This window comes from Macrosteles quadrilineatus, unplaced genomic scaffold (genome assembly GCF_028750875.1).
Source record: "Macrosteles quadrilineatus isolate MER2022 unplaced genomic scaffold, UCM_ALF_1.0 Scaffold_9__3_contigs__length_116548681, whole genome shotgun sequence".
Lineage (NCBI taxonomy): Eukaryota > Metazoa > Arthropoda > Insecta > Hemiptera > Cicadellidae > Macrosteles > Macrosteles quadrilineatus.
Genome location: NW_026542602.1, coordinates 65,806,987 through 65,829,661, shown reverse-complemented (window position 1 = coordinate 65,829,661; position 22,675 = coordinate 65,806,987). Strand labels below are relative to the sequence as shown.

Genomic DNA, 22,675 nt, shown 5'->3' with positions numbered 1-22,675 from the left:
ATTAATCACGCTCTGACTATTTTCATTAGACTTCCAAATCCGCGGGAGTAAAATTCCGGCCGCGAACAAACTTTTGGCCACTCAGGTTACTATGTCATAGTGACGTCAGCTTTGCCCAGGGGGATAAAATTCCGGTGACCCACAAAAAACGATAAAATGCATGGCCACACAACTAATTTACAACACAGCGGCGGGTTGTTTGTGTACGTGTTATGTGTTGCGTGTTTTTCAAGACTCATGACGACCTCCTAGGAGCGATTTTTACGTTCAGCTTGACAATGATGCTAGACATCGAAACCGGTCGCACTAATGACAACTTAAGGATTACTTGTAATAACAATAATTAAAGTTATTACAATAATTTTTTACATCAGGAGAAAAAAGTTAAATACACCACAACCTTGTTTAAGAAAATATTTGACAGCGTTATGTTACATGAGTGGAGGGGGGTTTTGGGGATTAGGCTTGCACCATGCAGAGACTATCCTATAAAAACGTGTTGTTACAGTACTTAATATGCGGACACCTTAGCCTATGGTAGGCCAACCTTAGTCTAGTCTATGATGTTAATATAATAATCCAGGCCAATACCATAGATAAAACATACCTTGTCAAGGAGTCCTTGAGGAGTATGTTTTATCTATGCCAATACATTGTCTTTGAAAACAATTATTGTATACATAAAAAAATCTCCACCACATTAGATTCTTCTTGACACATTAAATGTTGTATTTACAAATGCAACGACAATCGAATTTTTAATACATACTAAATAATAAAAAACCAATCAAAACATTTGTACACTGTAGTTTCATGGTTTACAATCAGAACCTTGATTTGTAAAAAAAGGAAATGACCTTTTACGATAGTTCAAAATATAAACATAACCTCTCTGCTCTCTTCTAGTTAGTAGTTACTGCTACAGCTACAAACAAAATCAAAAAACAACCAATTAAGTTAACCAAATGATATTGCAGATTTCAAAGCTTTACTTATTACAAAGTTCAAATTAAAATTAAAATGCTATGTATTAGGAATTTTAAACGCCTCAGTGTATTTAATGATGCGATTTATAAATGTGTTTTATGCCCCCGATTCGAAACTCAGGCTTTTGAAAATGAAGTAGGCCTACCTATGAAAAGGCTCAATAGGCCCATAAATGATACACTCAAAATACCGGTAATGAATTCAGTTTGTAATTTTAAGTAAATACTAGAGTTTTATCTTAATAGCTTCATTATATTTTAGTAATGGTGTTCAGTCAAAAACTCTTAATTTAAGTTAAACAATTTTCATTGAATTAACTTTAGGTACGGTAATAGAACTAACTTAAGTAACTTATTAAATTAGAAATTAAAACTTTTGATAGTTTAAGGGTTCTGGCACATTCATAATAATGTGGAACTGTGGGGTTAAAAAAAGGTAATTTTGCCCAAGGTTTACAAATCCAAAGGCTGAACAACAGGCCGGACAAAGGAGGAAGTTTGCAATTCTATCAAATAATTAACATTTCGCTTTGAAATTTAAATACTAACTTATTTATAGCCTCAATTTTAGTTAATTAGAAATGCGTTGTTTTCTGAGGACAACTTGCCAATGATTTAGCTTGAGCTAACTTGTTGCATATTCCCCAGTTTGTTGCAGCTATTCATACCGGTAGGTTTGTACCTTAATTTTCAAAAATCACCGTCTGTGGCCAATTAGGCCAGCCCACACTTATCACCGTGCTAAAAGCGATAGCAATTGGTGGCATACTCTGCGGCTTAGGGAACTACTGAGCTCATTATCAAGAAGAGTTTCTTCGTGCCCAAACAGCCTTTAGCAAAAACAATTATAAACTTTCTTGTTTTTCAAAAGTGGACGTGTAGGTAAGCTGCTTCCTGGTAAGCTGCAAGGTACCTCGACCTATTCACTATGCACAGTGCTAATAACACACAATTTAGGCCTATTTGTGTTATATTGAGGTACCGCGAACTTACCTCTTACCTCCTTATTGTGGTTACCCTTCCAAGACAAAAGTGGCAACATTGCCTAGACCTGTTTCTTCAATTCATAATGGACCATCCTGGCCAATATTTATTTTCATATGTTTGTTTTTACCACAATGGCAATAGGACGCCGGTGTGGCAAACCAACGTTGCCACCTTGTATTGGCGGAGGCTATGTACTCGCACAACACATCCCTCTAAAAATGGGAGAGGGGGTATGCTCACCTTAATTTAGCTCAGACAATACATTACAGTAACCCAAAATGTGCCAAATAAACCAGTTACTCTGGTTTTTGGTTTTAGTTAGTAGCCTACGTTTATGAAAGGAAAATATATTAAACCAAAAACATCCATGGTTATTTTTTTCTATTTCAGACTAGACTCTATTCAAAGAAAGTGAAAACCACATCTCATGGTGCAGCTGAAAAACATAATTTAAAAGAGAAAACTCTCCAAGGGGGTGTCACCATTACTGATGTTGTAGTTGGAAATGGCTCACCTGCTAAAAGCGGAAGTACGGTGGGTATATTATTGATTAAATTTCAGAATTTATTTTATCAATATCGCCTACTGTAAGTAAATTATTCTTTTGTTACATTTTTTTTACTCTTTCTTTGAAAACAGGCACCCAGATGTTGTCCATATCAGGAAATTATTTGGTGACCAAAATGTAAAATGAAGTAGGCCTATTCCTGGCTAACATGTTCAAATTTTAGGAACTTTCTCTTGTAGGAATATTATACATCACTTGAAAGGTGTGATTATGATGTTTGGATATTAAGTGATGGGTTTGTGTTAGTAATTATTTTCATTCAGACAATATTTTCAGTTTTCCAAACTATACCTGCTAAATACAGAATCATAGCCATACATTTTGTGTGAGCTCATAGTCGTTTATGGTATCGATGATCAATTAACATAATTTATCGTCCATCAACATTTACAATTATTTACAATTTACCATTTAAATAGTCCTGGTTTCCAAAGATGAGCAGCGCCTTTTTTTCTGCTCATCCGCAGACGGGTGGCTGATATATCCGCACCATTTTTGTGTGCATAAAAAAAAGTAAAACATGATTTACATAGTGTGAGCTGTTCCATTGTGTTTATTTGATGTATACTGGTACCTATACAAAAAAACACAAAAAAATGAAAAATTTATATTTTTATCTTCTTTTTGAAATATGGTATGATTATAAAAGTCAAGTTGAACTTTTTTATCAGCTAAATAATGGTATATTCATAGGTTACAGTGTACTATAGTGGTAAACTGAGAGACACAAACAAACAGTTTGATGCAATGACTAGTGGCAGAGGGCTGACATTTCACATTGGAAAAGGAGAAGTAATCGATGGCTGGGATGTCGGACTCGTTGGCATGAAAGTGGGTGGAAAACGAGTCATCACTTGTCCTCCAGACATGGCGTGAGTTTGTTTACTTCTTAGTAAATACCCATTGGTTTGGTAATAAGCCCTTTGTATGTCTTTGCAGTATGATAAGGAGTTTTACCTAACTCGCCATGTTAAACTTCCCTAAGCGTGATGGGGACACTTAGGTGAATTATTATGCAACTTGCTTCCGCTTGTTGCACAACATTTACCTGCGTGATGTAAAGATGCCCTTACTACACATGTAAGGTAAATAGCTATTATTAAACTTTGAATTCGTAAACACACTCAGTTTAAGTACAAAAAATGAGCTTGTGGGCTTATCCTTGTTGTGTGAGCGTTAAGAGAGAAAATGGTTATCGTTCAATTATTGCCATTGGTTAACGAGATTTAACCTTAAATTAGACTGTTTAAGATTCAGTTTACCTAAGCTAAGTTTTTAAAATGTGGATATAGTTATTTTGAAAATTACTTTTTGCATTTTACCATACTTTATGACTTTATATACAATGATCGTTTGGAGATACAGCTTTATTAATTGTTACCACAGGAGTAAAACTTGAATGTTTCAACAGTGTTATGAAGTATATGGAGTTAAAAGTGTTAGCACGATCATTGGGATTTCTTTCAGCCAATGTTACTATACACTTTCTCTGGTGAGTCGATGATTATTTTTGTCACACTACCAGCAACAAATATAAAGTTATTGAGAAATTGTAGGCTACGTAAAATGTTACTGTTATGTAATTAATAGTGATTCTGATCATGTTGCAGATATGGAGCTGAAGGATATCCACCCAAGATACCATCTAATAGCACTCTCGTCTTTGAAGTTGAACTAAAGGCTGTCAAATAAACTAACACAATGTGTTCTAAAATAACAAACATTTATTATAATACAACAATATAAACTATGTGCCTAAGTATAAATGCACCCTGTAGACTTGAAATTAAATTAACAAACACAAAGTCATAATTTTTTCAATTCTGATGAACAGCGATTTAAATTAAAAATGCACGACAAGAGTAATTCTAATGTTTAGTACATTTTCTATAAAGGGGAAAAACAGATATAAAATTACAAACAATTTACAAATTTAACATTAGGAGAGATTAATCATGATATTTTTTTCTCATCTGCTGCAGATACTGTTTTCTCTTTGGGTTTTAAAGGGCAGCCAAAAGGGCAACCGTCATCACCTAGTTTATCCAGTTTTTCTACAGTACCGTTGACGGCTTTCTTGTCTTCAGCATTTCCGTACCAACGGACGTAGAGAGGCCTGATTAACGGCCAGATTATGAACCGCCACAGCATCAGCAGCACGGGAACAACGAAACAGGGCAAACACACCATGATATTATCTGTGGAACATTTTTTTCGTAAATAAAAAAAAAAATTGCCTATCTAATAAAAAGAGGGAGGCTTAGTAAAAATAACTTTTAAATTCATAGTTTGGGATAGGTAGAGTTTATAAATAAGAGTTCATTAATTAAATGCCTTAATAATCATCATTAATAATTTTGAAGTAATAATGAGGTTTGAATTTAATAACTTTCTTTAATCAGAACCGCATGTGTTATTAAATTACCTGAAAGTACAAAAAAATATGTCAAATAACACTTGTAATAATATATATTTTACACTTACTGTTATTTACAAGACCGGTACATATAAAATACAGTAGAACCCTGATAACAAGACTCTCATGGGGATTGTAAAATAAGACTTGTTATCAAGGTTGACTTGTTATCGAGGTTTGTAATGTGATTAAGGGTAAAATAATTTTAAGGGGATTTGAAAATGACACTTGTTTTCAAGTGCAACTTGTTATCGAGGGTCTCCTTATCAAGGTTCCACTGTACCATATTTTATATACGTATTTACTGTCTTGTGAGTAATCAGGATAAGAGTAGGCCTAAATATATTTTATGTAGGTGCCAATTAAAATAAGAAAATGTTGAATTTTATAGTACTTCTTTATTCTTACTTCTTACGTTTTGGAACTTTTCTTAACACTAAATATGCCACACTATCTCTCCTATCAGAATAGCGTTGTCTTAATCTAATTAGGAAAAGGTATCTGGAAAGGTAGGAAAGTGACACATTACGAGTGTGGACAGCTAAAAGGCATGCCTCAAGGCGCGTGCAATACCGCTTGCCTTGATGCATGTTGAATTGAAAGCTGTAAGTAAGGCATGTTGAAATTTAAAAGCACAAATGTGGACATAGCTAATGTTTAACCATTGATTATTGACTTTACTTAATTCTTTAATTAATACATGTGCCATTGACATAATCTTAAAGCAGCTATACCCTTTTGTTAGCATTCCAAATGATAGTATATTATGCTACACTAAGATTAAGATTACATAAAAACGGGGTGGGCTAGACAGACATTGTAGATCCGTGATTCTCTACCTTTTTTACTGGCAGTTTTTTTACAGAAAACAAAAATGTTTTGTGTGCTACTTGGTCAAGTAAAAGTAGCCATTAGAGATGGAAGAGTTCCAAAATTTGGGGGAAAATCAATTCCTGATTTTCAGATAGGATTACATTTCAAATATTCTGGATTTTATAGGAACAGAATTCATTCCAACTGTCCATGATTTCATCGCTATGGCAGTTGACGACGGAGATTTCACGGTGAATGCGATAGAAATTCATGTTACTTTGGATACCAACGCTATAGGCCTACTTGGCAGATTTATTTATTTTATGCTGCAAGGCCCTGGGGTACCTAATAACATTTTACATAAAAAAAACACAAACCAAACCATGTTCTTGATTCTACAGTACTGTATATATTTTTATCGTCATTTTTTTGTTAGATAGGCTACTAGATAAGTTAGTAAGTTATCAGTAATACTTAGTATTGACTATTGGATACTGTGTTGTATTATTAGTTGAAGGTAAGAAGAGACAATTTGGACTAGACAACTGCCAGCTTCTGGCCAAGAATGCTGTTTTTCATGCATATCCTTGAATTAGCAATTAGGCCCTAATTGGTAAGTTACAGACAAACATTACCAACATTTGACAAACGAGCTAAATATTTAATTTGATCCGCATGGATGGTATAAATAACAGAGCAATTTGGGTACACTTCCATATCCGTTGGCACAAACAACGGAATGAAAATATCATTGGAAAATAAAGATAAATCAAAATCAATGATCAAACAAAGTTTGCATGGGCATTAACTTAGCTGTAACAAAACTTACCGACTATACAGTAGAGTACTAAGATAACTGCGCTACAATTAAAATGACAATCTATTGAATCCTCTGAAGGGTTTTAAAATCAGAAGACAAATAAAATTTACAGTAACTAGACAATACTTTAATCTGACAATTGTCAATTCCTTTCCTTTGACAGTAGCTATTATTTGCAAACAGAAGACTTAACCTTATTCTTCTTTTTTTAAATACCAACACTGTAGTCCAAAAATCTGGTTCAGGCGTTTAGGAAATAACGATTAATTACATTGCTTATAGAATACCTAAACTAAGTACTTTGTACTACATTGACTTGCATTTTTTTACATCAATCAAAATTTATTTTCATATATCAAACAATTTGATTTTCCAATAAAGTACGGTATTTTATAAAATTATAAACGGATGGTTTTGTGTTCATTAAGAAGATAGTAATATCATCGACTAAAAATAATCCCTTGGATTTGTCATTATTTAAATGGTTAAGCTGAAGATTATTTTTTGATGATCGTTCCATTTGGTGCCGCTAGGGTAATGTTTTGTTTAAAATGCTTACGAGGTTTTAAATGACTAAAATAACAAGAAACAAATTGTAATCAAAACATGACCTCTACAGTGCACCGGACAGAACTACCATAAAAATTGGCTTCAGCTGTTCATTGACCTAAAACTAAACAAAATAAATAGGTACAATACGAATTGAGAACCATTATAAAATGTATTAACTACAATCATAGATAAAACATACTCCCTTTACAATTATCATCGTTGTTAAATTAATCAAAAAACCTATAAAAACAACAACAAATTTGAAAATATTGCTACCGATAAGTGTGATTAAGTAAATTATCTATCTATACATATTTAATACGCAAGCAGGTTTTTTGTGACAATTACTCCTCCGAAACTACTGAACCGATTGTCATGTTTTTGGTGTCATTGGAAAGAGCGTAACGTGAAGTTGTGCAGGAAACTTTCTTTTTAGGGAAATAATTAGAGAGTGAGGCTCTGGGGCCCTTTAAAGTTTCGTATTTCTCCATAAGATTAACATGGGGAACACAAATTGTTATGAAACTACAGCTGTTGTCAGAAATTAAAAGTGAGAAGAAGAACATACATATGTGTAAATTGTAAACAGTCAATAAGTTTGCTAATTTAACAGTTTGCTACAAACTGTTACTGACTTGGTTGAAATTAAATATTTACTATTTTAATTTGGGTTGGCGTAAATACTGCAATGGGAAAAAGCGAGAGAGCCTGGATAAATTGATATAATAAAAAAAAAAACTGAATTAACACTGTGCTGCATTTCTTAGTAATCATTGAAAGAGCCGATTTGCAAACTATGGAAACGTAGAACACCATCAAGGAGAAGAAAGAGAAATAATGGTTTTTTTAAGTTAATAATAGTTATTATGGACAACCTAATGCGGCTATGAGTAAGGCTATTTTTGTAGAAAACTTCGAATAATGATAAGATGTTTACAATAAATGTTGATTATATCGATCTGTTATATACATCTTGAGTATTTCCATAATCTTTAAGTCGAATCTTTTAAAGTCATCAGAAATTATGACTGTTTTTTGGTTTATAATAATGCCTGTAATACTTAGCAATTGCTCGAATTCGAGCAACAGGGACACTAGTTGGGGAATAATGTACAAGCATCTAACCAGCACAAGTAGACTTCTTATCCCATTGTAAATTTGAAGCTCGTTTTTCGTGTCTAGCTCATGTCGAGTAACACTGGTGGCTAGTGTCGACGAAATGTTGTTTCTATTATTTTAGAGTTCATTTCATGATTTATTTGTATGCTTTACTGTTTGATTATACAACTAGAGTGTGCGTTATCGATTATGATTATATCGTTTTATTTGGTTGAACGGGGTTTTAAATGACTGAAATAACAAGAAACAAATTGTAAGCAAAACACTACTTCACTTCTACAGTGCACCGGACAGAACTTAACTAACGATAAAATTGGCTTCAGCTGTTCCATTCCATAAGGATGGGAAATCTACTAGTTTTTTAGCTATGATTATACATATTCTTTGTATAAGCGGAATGAAAACTCGTGTCGTGATATACCTACATTGTGCAGCTGTTGTACAGTACCATAGATTAGACAATATGTTTAATCTATGACAGTACCTACTTTTCCCCCTTTTTCGATAGACACAATAATTTTTTTCTGTTGGCGTTGGCACTGTTTCTAGTGCTGTTCAACAATAAACATCTGTTTCTCTTCTTCTTCTTCTGCGTGCTGGGGTTTCTTATTCTTTCTGCTAAGGCTCAAGGCTGAGTTTCTGTCCGGTGTGGGTGTGAGGGATTGTTTGGGTTGTCAAATAAAGTTTATTTATTTGTGTTAAAATAGATAGTTATAAAAGGTTAAAGGTTTGAAATTTAATTCCGGGCTTCATAGGTTGGATATAACTAAAAAGTACATAAAATCTTATGTCTTGAATTTGTCAGGGCTTAACAACTTATAACAGACGACGATTTTCTAAAACTACATCGTTGAATTTTTCGCTGTCGCACTCACAAGAGAGAGATTTTTACTTTGCCGGTTTCCCAACAAATATATAAGTTAACCAGCCTATTAAGAACTTAAATATTTTTTTAAAGGGCTGAGTTAAAAATTTTATTTTTAAAGCGTTCAGAACTTTTACCTTGTCAAAATGGAAGAAAAAGTTGATATGTTTACTGTGTTTGTGTTAAGTTTTTATGGCCCGATTTTAACAGCAATCTTAGTTCTTTTTGTTACTTTACTTTTTTACTTTATGAAATTTAAGTCGGCTCTAAACAGAACTTCATTTTCAGGACAACATATTGTGGTAAGCAATAACTTAAACTATGTAGACATGCAAAAAATTGCATGTGCTTACAAGTTAGGATGTAGCCTAACTTAGCCTATATTAAAGTAAAAATGCAAGCCATATCAAATTATGTCCTATCTTATACTTAGTTAGACCTTTTTTTAGTAATTCTGAGCAATTACTTGGACAACCCCAAACTTTTTAATGTTTTACTACGGTCATAAGGATGTTCTCAGAAAACAAGAAACATATAATTAAAATTCTAGCCCCGCAAGACCATCGTACAGGTTGTCGAGCGATAAGAAGGTTCAAAGTCCACGCGATAACAGTGGCTTGCGGGAGACGCGCGGAAGGCCAGTTGTGACAGTACCGTTAGGTTAGGTTAGGACATTTTAGTGGTAAATCCAATCAGGCAAATGGAAATTCGCTTAGTCTGCAAGTTTGCTGCAGCGAGGGTATTCATATAAGTTAGTGATATGATAGACTTTCATACCAAACTGGTACTATTTCCCCTCACAGTAGGCTATGCTTTCATTCTTAGGCTACTCATATTATACACATTACTTACATGAAATGAATGCTTGGGAAGAATTGTACGTTTGTTAGGAAAAATGTAAAAATAGAAATAAGCTAATTTATGTAGGCTATACCACAAGTAAATTTCGACTCCAGTTGTACTTAGAAAAATGTATTGGCCGGTGCTTCCGGTGCCTAGCCAGTAGGATATAACTTAAGTAGAGATGCCATTCAAGATTCTTCTCATTCGCCTATTGGGGCTGATGATGATTGGAGTGTCCAATCGAAATCGATCACCACTTGCCATCTTTTAGCGAATTTCCTATATAGGCTAGGGAATATTAGCGAATTTCCCATACAGGGAATTAGCTATTACCGTAGTACTCATGGTAAGACCTGGACCTGGGACCGATTTACTTTTTCGTTTTGAGGTCCCTAGAGGCCAAAAACACCATCCGTTCAAATTCATATATATTCCGTTAGCGCGATAACTCGAGCAAAAATGATCCGATTTTGATGAAATTTGGTATATACGTGTAAACCTACATTTATTCAAACGAGTTCGTGAACCAGCATGATCGGGCTATGGGAACAGGGGTTTATGGGGGGTTTTATGGGATAAAAATAGTTTTTTCCAATTTTTGACCCTAAAATTCCAAAATTTCACAATTTCTTTCCCAACAATTTTGTAGAGCTTAAAAAAACAAATAATTTAGTAGGCTTATATTGAAGCATTATTGTGCACCTAATGGTTATGGAGGAAATTCCAAAAGTTGTAAATTTAAAATTATGGAGAATAAGTCTACTGTTGTAGTTTGCTTATTTATGAACATGTTTTGATCGAATTTGGAAAATTCATTCATTTCTTACTAAAACTATTATTATTTTACAACAAAAACACTTTTTTACCCTCCCTGTTGCAGCAAACCTAAGTGTACTTGTTGCAATAATTCTATTAAATAAGGAATAAATGGAAATTCGCTTAGTCTGCAGGTTTGCTGCGGCGGGGGTATTTACCATATTTACCGTCTTGTGAGTAACAGTATATGCGTAAATATATGTTTTAAATAAAGATTGTAGCCTAAAACTATCACTACCGGCTGCCCCCTTAATAAACTTGTAGCCTTCAGTTAGCCTACTTTTTCTGTTCACAAAAATTTATTAAGTTATAGCCTAACGGTACATACTTACTTACTTACTGCCGTGGCTCCACAAATCTCAGTTGATTCTTCGCCTCGTGTACCAGCCTCTTCCACCCTTCACTGTCCTGATGTCTTTCAATATCTTCCAAGTTATACTGTAGCCTAAGCCTATTATAATACACCAATACATGTCTCTATGGTGCAGGGACATGGTTAAATGACAGAGCAAAGAGCATAATTTTACTTTTAAAATAAAGTTTTGAGGTAAGTGTTTGGACAAACAAGAGAAAATGGACAAAGATTGATTAAGCACAACAGTGAAATAAGACCTGTAAACAGCTAGGCTACAGACATAGTTTTAGCCAATGCTATAAGCTGAAGAACGAGGTGGATTGGAGACATGATCAGGAGAATTGCTGGGTCTTCGGTGAAGTAATTGTGCTATGAAAACTTGGAAGGAAGGAGACCTCCTGGATATCTTTAGATGAGGTGGAAGTCAAATTGTTTGAAGATATTATCAAGATGAGAATTAGTGAAGACTAATATTGCACGGTGAAGAGCAGTCTTTAAGATGTGGAGGCAGAATGTTAGCGAGGCCAAATACCACCCTCTTTCCCCAACTGGGGTTGGCAGGGTTCCAATCAGCGGGGTTTGGATCAGCAGGATTCAGGCGTAAGCTTACATTGCATATTTCACAACCCTCTTCAAACATGAACTAATTTATTCTAATGGTTTATAGCCTATGGTCTAGATGACTTGTTTCATAATCTTTGATTATGCCCAGTTCAAGGCTAGGAAAATGGGTTGGCACCATCTTCAGAAAAGCAAATATTTAACAAAGTAGCCTACATAGGCATAAGTAAGTTATCGTCGTTAAAGTGAAGTAGGCCTAGGAAATATAATGCTTTTCTTAGCTAAAGTTTTCTCCTAGTAGCCTATATAATTTTAGTAACATTTAAGATGTAATTTAAGTAATTTTTAATATTAATTTGTTAAGATTAGTAAAATGTTATATTTTTCAGGTTACTGGTGGATCTAGCGGGATAGGAAAAAGTGTTGCAATGAAAGCAGCTGCAAAAGGTGCGCATGTGACAATTGTAGCCAGGAACATCGAGAAGCTCAATGCAGCCAAAGAGGAGATCACTTCTTTGTGCACATCGTCGGAACAAAAAATTTCAACAATTTCCTGTAAGTAGGCCTATGCTTTAGTTTTGTTTCACATGGGTCAGTCGCAAATATTGTTGTTAGTTTTAGATCACTAATTTTCTATGCTAATGTTTTGTTCGGTATTTCTGAAAAATTTACCATGGCAAAAGATAGTTAGGTAGTGAAATTGAATTTTAGCAGTGTACGTCATTGCTGCTTAAAACAATGTAGATGGCCGCACAAAGCTTTAAAGGTGAGGGAGGCCATACATTTTAAGAGCGACAATGACATACCTACTGTACTTTGCGCTGCTTAAACACAAATAGCTACTTCAGTAATACACACAAGATTTTTCCTGTCATCATAATTAACTTATCATAAGACACATGTTAATTTGTTAGTTGTATATAAAATCTCATTTAACTTACCTAGGTTGAGTTATGTTTCCTTTTTTTAGGTAATGTTGTTTTCTTACCGGTTGTTAATGTGCCAGCTCCGTGGATGCGGTTGGCGTAGAAACGCCAACTCTGTGAAATCAGCTGATTTAGCGTTCGGGAATGGCCATTCCCGCTCCAGAGCGGAAATGAGCTATTTTGCGTACTGTTTATAGGTGTGGCAATGTGATAATTTCCATGCAGTGGTAGGAAAATACATTTCCAGTTTTATTACAGAGTAAAAATTTACAGAGTCTACTATTTCCTTTTTGGAATGGAAATACTTGTACATGCACACATGTCCATAATAGGTTTAGCAGCGAGCACATATAAATATGTTTTATTTTACTTTGCAGTGGACGTGAGCAAGGATCCTAATGCTATAGAAAGGGCCTTTGCTGAAGCGGAAAAGCAGTCAGGTCCAATATTCATGCTGATAAATTGTGCGGGACAGTCATTTTGTGGTACAATTGAAGATTTGACAGAAGAACAGTTTAAGGTTGCTTACCTAACTTATTTGTTTTAGTTTTAAGTCTAGTCAATCTATATTCTATTATTAATAATGTGACGTTTAACTTATTGTAGGCTATATTGGTTGGTATACGGGTTGGATGCCATTTGTAACGACTTTACTGTCAAAACCTGTTAATTCTCTATCCAGAACCAGTTATTGCTGTCTTTTCATTTTGTAGCACATTTGAAATTGGTCGTTTGTACCCTCATTCAATTTTAATTTAGTAAGCTACTTGAACTCAACTAAAGAGTCTATAATCAACATAATGGCTTTTATTTAAAATCTGCTTTAAACTAAATTAAATAACCATCCCTTGTTAAGATAGATTGATTGATTGATTGTGTGAGGGTGGACTCAAGGTCCAAGCACGTCAACCGAAGCTTATTGTGCATCCCACTTGCCACTAACTGGGTAAGCCTATACCTGTCCCTAACTAGGTGCAGGAGCTTTTGCCCAATGTTAGCGTCTGGTTCATCACCTGGCTGCTTTAGACCAAACAGAGCCCTTCTCCTAGCCCGTAGTCCATCGCAGTCCAGAATGATGTGTTTAGCAGTCTCATCGGACTGATTACAAAGTCGACACTCCTGCTTGTCATTGACAATTCCTAGAGTGTGGAGATGTTTCCTGAAATGGCTGTGTCCAGTAATAAGAGCAAGTACCTGCTTGACCTGCCCTCTCCCCAGCTTTAGCAGCCAGCGAGTGAAGGGGGTGCTAGGTTCTGAGAGCAGTTTTTTGCCAAGTGATTGTCCAGGATAATTACGCCAACGCTCAAGGTGTTGTCCCCTGGACCATTTGTTTATTACATGTTTAGCGGCCGCTTTGCTGATGCCACAAAATGGCTCTGGTCCAAAGAGTGGCATGCTCGCACCTTTTTTTGCCAGCTTGTCTGCACTCTCGTTGCCGCCAATGCCTACATGGCCCGGGACCCAGCCGAGAGTTACAGAGTTCTGTGATGCAAGTCTGCAGAGGGTGTTGAAACACTCCCAGACCAGTTTTGAGGTGACTTCATTTGAGTCAAGAGCTTTGAGAGCAGCCTGACAATCAGATAAAATCACTATCCTTTTGTCTTGGTACCGTCTGGCTAGTCCTAGATTGGCACAAGCCAAGATGCCATAGATTTCTGCCTGGAAGATGGTACAGTATTGTCCCAGACTTCCTGATAGTTCTGTTCTGGGTGATCGACAGTAAACCCCAAAACCAGATTTTCCATTGATTAGGGAGCCGTCTGTGTACCAGACGAAGCTCTCCATATCTTGGAGGTGCCCTTCCTGATGTTTCCACTCATCTCTGGAGCGGAATTCAACATTAAAGGGTTTGGTGAAAACTGCTTCCTTGCTTAGGAAGTCCGAGGTCATGTCAAGCACAGGACACTCAGCCAAAGTCTTAGCAATGGCGCAGTGGCCTGCCCCTGACAGGCCTTCCCTCCACAGATTTGAAACCCTCAGACGGTAAGCCGCCTTGAGGGCCTCAGATCTGATGAAGATATCCAGTGGTAGCAGCCCAAGAGCGACTTCTAGAGTAGCTGATGGACTGCTCCTGAAGGCTCCAGTGGCCTGTAGCGTGCCGAGCCTTTGCATGCTTTCTAGCTTGGCTATGACAGTTATCTGATTCACCTTTGTCCACCAGACTAGTGAACCATAGGTAATCTGAGGCCTGACCACAGCCTCGTATAGCCAGAGTGCTATGTGGGGTTTAATTCCCCAGGTGGTTCCTGCAAACCTCCTGGACGTCATGAGCGCCCATTTGGCCTTATGCAGCGCGTTATTCAGGTGGTTGTTCCACGTCAGCTTGGAGTCAAGTGTCAGTCCTAAATACTTGACCGTACTCGACACTCCCAGCTGAGTAGTGCCAATTTTCAGCCTGGAAAGAGAATCCAAGTTCTTTTTCGTGGTGAAAGGAACCACGATTGTCTTAGAAGGATTAATGTTGAGTCCCTCTCTGAGACACCATTGTTTAACACATTGTAGGTTGCCGTTCATGACGTCAGCTACAATGTTTGTGAATTTTCCTTGTACCATGAGGACTATGTCATCTGCATAGCCCTGGACAAAGATGCCCTTGCTGGTGAGTTCAGTTAAAAGACCGTCCACCACAAGGTTCCACAGTAGAGGTGAAAGTACACCTCCCTGTGGACATCCTTTTGTGGGTGCGATCACAATTTTTTTTACCAAGAAAGTCGGCTACGGTGCGTCTTGAGTTAAGCATAGACTCTGTCCATCTACACAGAGATTGCTCGAGTCCACGCTCACAAACTCCCCGCACCATTGCTCCGTATGTTACATTGTCGAAAGCTCCTTCAATGTCCATGAAGGTGCATAGGGCTATTTCCTTAGCAGCCAGGCTGTCCTCAATTCTGCTGACCAACTCGTGCAGAGCGGTTTCGCAGGACTTGCCTGGCTGGTAGGCGTGTTGATTGCGATGAAGAGGTGTGTTGAGAAGTACACCCTTTCTTATGTGCCTCTCCACCAGCCTTTCCAAGGTCTTGAGGAGAAATGAGGAAAGACTGATAGGACGGAATGATTTAGCATCAGAGTAGTCTGCTTTTCCTCTTTTGGGAATGAAGACCACCCTGCTGAGACGCCAGGCCTGAGGGATGTACCCGTAGGCCAAGCTCGCTCGGAAGAGTTCACATAGGAGGAGCTTGAGGGCATCCGGTCCTTGCTGAAGCATGGCTGGATAGATGCCATCTCCCCCAGGAGACTTAAATGGACCAAACTTATTGATTGCCCATTTAACTTTACTTTGTTAAGATAACTTTTTTATGAACGTAAGAGTTAGACACATAGCCTACATATGTGGTTACCCACTTGTGACAGAATAAGGCTTATGACAAATTAACTTTACTTTTATTAATAAAATAAACAGTTACCTTGTTCAATATCCTTTGGTGCTATTAGATGACGACCGGTTTCGTGACGACAATCACATCATCAGGTCAATCCTCGTAGAACGATTCGTTATAATAAATACATAAAGTTTTTACCAAACACAAGACGAAAACACATTATATTTACAAAATATTACTTTTATTGTTCCAACTAATATGATTTTGCACTCTGTCCCTCATAATATTTAGTTTTATAGGAAAATTTATATTTTGTTTTAATATCTGAAAATGTCAAATGCATCATTGTATATGCCTAACGACAAATAAAAATCTTGAATTTTGGCCTATGCCTTAGAAACTGCCTCAGTGAGACATAAGACAAAAGATCTTTATTTCCATTATTATTCTTTTGAATACACTGGATATGTCAGGTTACAATATGAAATTTATACAATAGAAAAAATAAACAAAGGGCTTGCCCATCTTCACACAAAATCATTGTACCGGAAGTCCATTTTCCTGTCAAATATTCATCAATTAAGTAAAATGCTTTTGGAAGCAAGAACCTGGTTGCAACAGCTTTTTTTAAAAATTGATTAATGTTCATGTTCCTAAATAAAAGGGGTAGCTTATTAAATAATATTATGGATAGTACAAATAGCTTTTTCTTGTATTTACTTAGCCTAACATAAGTAGCTTTCCACCCACTGTCAATTCTCTGTCATATCTCTTATTGTAATTCTGATTTCAGTACATGATGGACCTCAACTACTACGGCACAGTTTTCCCCACCAAGGCGGTTGTTGCTGGTATGAAGAAGAGGAAGGAAGGCCACATCGTCATCACCTCGTCCCAGGCTGGTATGATCGGTGTCTACGGCTTCACGGCTTACAGCCCCTCCAAGTTTGCTCTCAGAGGATTTGCAGAAGCTTTGGACATGGAGGTAGGACCTTTTTTGTTACCTGCTATAGTTCGGCCGCTTAGAAAACGACCTGCGCGCTAATGCCAAACCAATGCTGGAGGAGGTCGCTTTCTAAGCGGCCGAACTATAGTAACTCTCTTCACTAGGTGTGTTCAAGACCTGATATTTTTAGTGTCTGATTTGTAATTATAGAGGGACATTTCATATCAGGATTATCACTATAGAAGAATATGTCTGCAAAGTTGGTGTGATTATTAAATATTTAGGTAAAGATATAATAGTTCAAAGGAATGTTGTACATCGCTGGAGATGACCAAAATATTGTATTGATTTTAGTGCTGCCTCATTTTGAATACAACCAACATGTTTGGGGGACCATAGTTTCACCATCTTATTGATAGTAAAGGTACAACCTCACTAACTCGACAGCCGGTAACTCTGTGTAACTCAACAGTCAACAGCTGACAAGGCAGGGCGCACACAAAAAAATATTATTTTTAGAACATTAACATTTATTTGTTGGATATTTGACATTTCTTTGAAGATCATTTACTCAATATAGAAAATGTACTCATATTTAATAAACTTTAGTCTGTTATTTATTAATTTATCAAAAACAATTAACAATTTAAATGTTTTGGATCATTTCAACCCCCAAACGTTTTGACAACCTCTGGGTCCACAAATTGTAAAGTTAGTGAGGTTTTTACTATAATAAGTACTGTAATCATAATCAAAAAGTTATTATTTGGGAAGAATGAACTTTCATTCAAATTTAAAACCTTTTGCATAGTGGAGAAGGTATAGGGAGGCTAACTTTCAAGTGTTAAGGGATTTATAGTATATACCTAATAGTCTTACTTAAGTTTCTCATATAAAAATTTATGTTGTAATTAGGCCTACTTGTAGTTAAAAATAGAAAGGATTTGTATGTGTTAAAATAACTGTTTGTTATAACCTTTGAAGACATTTTTGTTTTAATACTTCTGCCTTGTAGAGCCAGAAAGTTAGGTGCTAGGTATATCAATATATCAAAAGGTATATCAAATAAAGTAAAGTATTTTTTGAGAGGATGGCAGCCTCTTTTACCCTTACATTGAAAAGTTATTATTTATTGATAGCCATATAAAACAATCACTTTTTTACATTTTGACATCAGTTAGGTAATTGAAATTCGTAACTTAGGATCATTTATGAAATGAGTAAAAATGGATCAAGTTTATTTGGATTAAAAGATTGAAATGTTTGTAGGTTCGTGCACATGGAGTGAAGGTAACCGTTTGTCTCCCGCCTGATACTGACACTCCAGGCTTTGAAGAAGAAGAAAAGACGAAGCCTTTGGAAACCAAGCTGATCTGTCAGTCGGCTGGTCTGGTGTCACCTGATGTAGTGGCTACACATCTGCTCAACGATGCTCTTGTATGTGAACTTCAACTATTCTAGTTCACACGTTAAGTCATAGATTGGTACATCATGAGTAATATGATAAATACTTCACATTCAACTATTCATGCAAAAACAATCAACAAATGTACAAACAAAGATAAGCTTTAGGAGCGGATAAAGTTTACCATTATTGTTGTTTGTTGTATATTGTGGTTAGATCTAATCAATGGCCAACTGGTTGTAACATACTGTGTCCCCAACCAGGAGACAGTGAGTATAATTGATAAAAAACTGAATCCCACATCAGTCAGGACTGGTGTGAAACTTGTAAGCAGTTCACCCATCTGTGGGAGAGGCTCATCTACCCACCCTTAGTAAACATGAAAAGATCTGATTAAAACTGACAAGATGGGGGCATCTTTATGAGTGTTCCATCGAATAGAGCATTTACTGAAAATTGGTTTGATTTAATTGGTATTGTTTTCTGCGTAGGCCGGCAGATTCTTCAGCACCGTTGGTTTTGAAGGCTTCATGTTGGTGACCACTTGTGCTGGCATGGCCCCTGTCACTTCTCTTATCGACCTCTTCTGTCAAGTAAGTTTTCCCACCCAATGTAAAATATTTTAAAATACAGGAGTCTGTGTAGGCTATCTGTTTGTTGAAGGTGATCACAAAAACTAATGAACCAACTGAGACAAAATGGGCCAAAAATTGATATTTTGATAAAATTATTAATTTTTGTCTGTGAAGCAAATTGAATCAACCCAAAGACAATTGTATTAAGCTAGTTGAAGTTCCAATCAATGGTAGGGAGTAAATGTGTTTAGCTTTAAAGAACCTTATTCTTCTAAAATGTATTCCCACTTTGTTGGGAGGCAAGGGTAATACTAATGTTTATTTATTAATTTTGAATATGTTAAAACTTAAAACATACATAGTCGGTTAGAAATACAGTTTTAATACCTAATTTAATAACGGTTTTCACTTGTCAGCAACCTATGTTTTTATGTAGTGCCAATGAGTTTAAACATAATTTTTAAACATTTTATACTTGTTGTTTTTTATTAAAAGTAACTGCAGTAATCACCACCGTACATCAGGTTTTACTTTGGTAATTATCACCGATGCACGAGCTATTATTGTAATGTATGATTCTTCCACAGGTGTTCTTTGACAGGGTATTGAGTGTGTTTTATAATAGAGCACTCTTCTCAGCCTAATATATTCATTATTGTTCAAACACATGTGGTGGCTGAAAGTTACGTTTTGCTGGCCATGCCAGCTGTCATCGTAATTTGGGGACCGAGCAGGTTTTTACATTCCGGGGCCGCAAAATCAGCTGTCCTCTTGCATATTAATTACACAAACAGTATCCATAGCATTGAAATAGAATTTTCACTGTTGCCTAGCAACTGTTTATTATTTTCGCTGATTCCTGAAATTACTTCTTCACATAACCTTAAAGTTGCATTGACTATCAGTTTTCATTATTATTATTGTGAATAGTTGTAGTGTGGTGAAAAATAGTGTTCGTACCACGGACTGAAAATGGTTTTGCAGCTCTCGATCGATTTAAGTTCTCGACTTCGTCTTGAACTTAAAAATTATCTCGAGCTGGCAAAACCTCGTTTTTAGCCCTAGGTACAAAATATACTATTACGTCACACTACACTGTTTTAAAGAACTTCCCACGCAAGGATTTTGTCCAAAAAAACCGCTGTTTGCCACCAGCTTAATCACATGGAGTTTCATTACATACTACTGTATTGTAATGGGTTTTATCGGACAACTACCAGCTGAATATATTTGACAATGAGAGGCTATAAACAAAAACTTAACCTCTCTTAGAGGTTATGAGTAGTGATTGTTACTTGTTAGTCCTTTAGTCGGTGGGTATAAATTAAGATTGTTTATTGTTAACTTAGCTTAAAGGAGTAGGCATAAAATATCGTACGTCACTCGTCCAAAATGTGTTTACTGGACTCGTTTGGCAATCCCACACTCGACTTCGTCTTACACGGGAACGACCACACTTGTCCGGTTAACACCTATTTTCAGGACTAGCAACGTAATATACTATTACATTGGTACTATTTTACAGGTAATCCTCATGGGCATTCTCAGGCTTGTAAGTGTCTTCTACCTTCTGTCATTCCAGAAAATAATTAAAAAGTGCATGAAGACTAAAGATGAGGATAAGAAGTCAGAATAAATGGTCAGGATGGACTGTGTTATTTATTTTCTTTGCATTTAAAAGATACTGTTCTGTTTTGATGAAACCTCTTCATGTTCTATCTTCTTATTTCGCCAAAGAGTATTTTGCCTAAGTTTTAAGTTTGTGTCTACTCTTGTGTCTGTGCGTTTAATTCAACTCCAAATTTCAACTTAACACTCAGTTCTACAACGTTATAGTGCATATTTATTCTAACATCATTGCACAAGTCTAGGAGTGTGCCTTTCATGTGAATGCAATGGTTGCTTGTTTAATTTGTTGATAAATATACCTACTAGCTGAATCATATGCGCTCAGACCCAGACACTAAATCAGTTTCTCGTTTACTGTTCCTGTTGAGTAAAGAGTTTTGAACTGTTCAATAACTAATGAAAATTTAAGTTAAAATGTTGTATTGTTTGTTGGTGATGATTATGAAGCTTTGGCCTCTCTATTGTTATGGAAAACAGTGCAATCTTATTTCAATTTATTTAATTGTTGGGGTTATTGTTTGTGTTTGGTTAAAGTATAGATTTGTGTTTTCAATCTGTCAGTTGCAATTAAGGAAAAAAATTGATTGTTTTGATCTTTAAACATGAACAATCTACAATAATTTGATTAATTTCTTTATCAACGCATGTTTAACTGGAGATAGTTGATTGTAGTGCTCTATCCTATTTGCTCCTCTCAATTGAAGAGAATATAATTCCACGTTTACACGAAGCCAGTTAGCAGGTAGGTTACCTGCCTCAGGTAACTTGAAATACACTAGAAGCAGGTAACCTGCCTATTCTACTGGCTCATGTAAACGTTAAGGCTTAGCGGAATAGCGCATAGTGTGGGACAAAATACACAAAAGTGGACATAACGTAAAAAGTGTTAATCATTCCAAAATTTTATCCTCTAGTGTTTATTTATTCATACAACGAAACAATTGTCTTAGGTGTTATGAAGTAGTTGAATTTAGTGTAAGTATTGTATTTATAATTAATATATTCCATTTTGATGCTTAAGAAATAAATTGTAAATAAATGTTTTTTGCAGTTTGATATAAAATGGTGCTAAAGCAAAAACATATCCAGAATCTGAGTGTTGTGATTTACAGTCTACTTTGTTAACCAGTTTTTCACAAGATTTCACCATGAAAATGATGTTATCGAACTTGACTTAAATATAATTTACAGTTGTAACACTAATCGTTAACACACATCCTAACACACTAATCGTTTGTCTTTGCACAAGTATCTACAGCACATAAATTACTTTTGGAGCATAAAATTGCTCTTTTCCTAGCACAAATAAATAACTTTGTGTGTATGTAGTTAATAGTTACCAGTAGTAAAAGTTTAATTTGATATAGGTACACTTAGTTTAGGCATAATGCATTTTGATCTTTATCCAATATTAAGTACAGTACTTGAAGTATTAACTAGTCGAGCACTAGAAGTTACTGGACCAAATATTTTCTTTAATAAATAGTTTTAGAAAGAATGTAATAATCCAGTACCAATTTATGAGACCAATTCCCTAAGACTGACTTAATTAAATGATGTATATAGCTATCTAATAAGAAACTTTAAAATTGAAAATAAAATTTTATACTACAAGGTTTGTTTTGTTTTTACTTTACCTGGTTTCATGGTTATAGTATGAAAAATGAAAAAGCAAGTTATAAATAGACCTCAAGCAGTGAGGTAATTTTAATTCCTATGATAAGTTTTAGCAGCTATGCATGTTTTTTTTTTTTTTTTGCTATTTAAGCTATTTAAAACTCTCCTTTATCTTTTAATGGAGGGAGCTTCTCAAAAGAAGTTTTCTATGTAGGTTAGTAGAATACTGGATCACAGCAGTATCAAAACTGTTTATTTTATTTCCCAAATCATTATAGCACAAAAAGACATAAAAAATAATAAAAACTTAAATTGTAGAAGTCTCAAGACATTAATTCAGCCATGTACTCATTTTGAGTAAAAACTGTACACCTTGTCCATTGATATTTCATCTCCATTAATTCAAAGTGAGGGGTAACCGTTGGTATCTATTGGCCACGAAATGGCCTTGAAAGATTTTTCACCAACAATACTTACTTTGAAACAATATGTCATGTTAGATGTTGTATCTTACTTTGCATATTACGTCCTGAGTAATTATGTCATTGAATGATAA

At 35.6% G+C, this 22,675-nt stretch overlaps 2 protein-coding genes and 1 long non-coding RNA gene across 3 annotated transcripts; 2 read left to right on the top strand and 1 right to left on the bottom strand.

Moving 5' to 3' along the window:
• Positions 1-924: 924 nt before the first annotated feature.
• On the top strand, positions 925-4,291 carry LOC129003115 (39 kDa FK506-binding nuclear protein-like). The gene is made up of 4 exons (XM_054431355.1): positions 925-1,179; positions 2,364-2,507; positions 3,235-3,413; positions 4,152-4,291. The coding sequence occupies exons 1-4, from the start codon at positions 1,021-1,023 to the stop codon at positions 4,231-4,233; spliced, it is 564 nt and encodes a 187-aa protein (XP_054287330.1). The 5' UTR covers positions 925-1,020; the 3' UTR covers positions 4,234-4,291.
• LOC129003116 (uncharacterized) lies at positions 4,246-6,759 on the bottom strand. The gene is made up of 2 exons (XR_008491621.1): positions 6,600-6,759; positions 4,246-4,739 (listed from the first exon to the last, which is right to left on the bottom strand). It is a non-coding gene; the product is annotated as an uncharacterized LOC129003116 (long non-coding RNA).
• Positions 6,760-8,998: 2,239 nt separating this feature from the next.
• On the top strand, positions 8,999-22,008 carry LOC129002195 (3-ketodihydrosphingosine reductase). The gene is made up of 7 exons (XM_054429832.1): positions 8,999-9,428; positions 12,091-12,256; positions 13,005-13,147; positions 16,741-16,932; positions 18,163-18,330; positions 18,790-18,891; positions 20,399-22,008. Exons 1-7 carry the CDS (start codon positions 9,273-9,275, stop codon positions 20,507-20,509), a joined length of 1,038 nt encoding a protein of 345 aa, XP_054285807.1. The 5' UTR covers positions 8,999-9,272; the 3' UTR covers positions 20,510-22,008.
• The last annotated feature ends 667 nt before the right edge of the window (positions 22,009-22,675 follow it).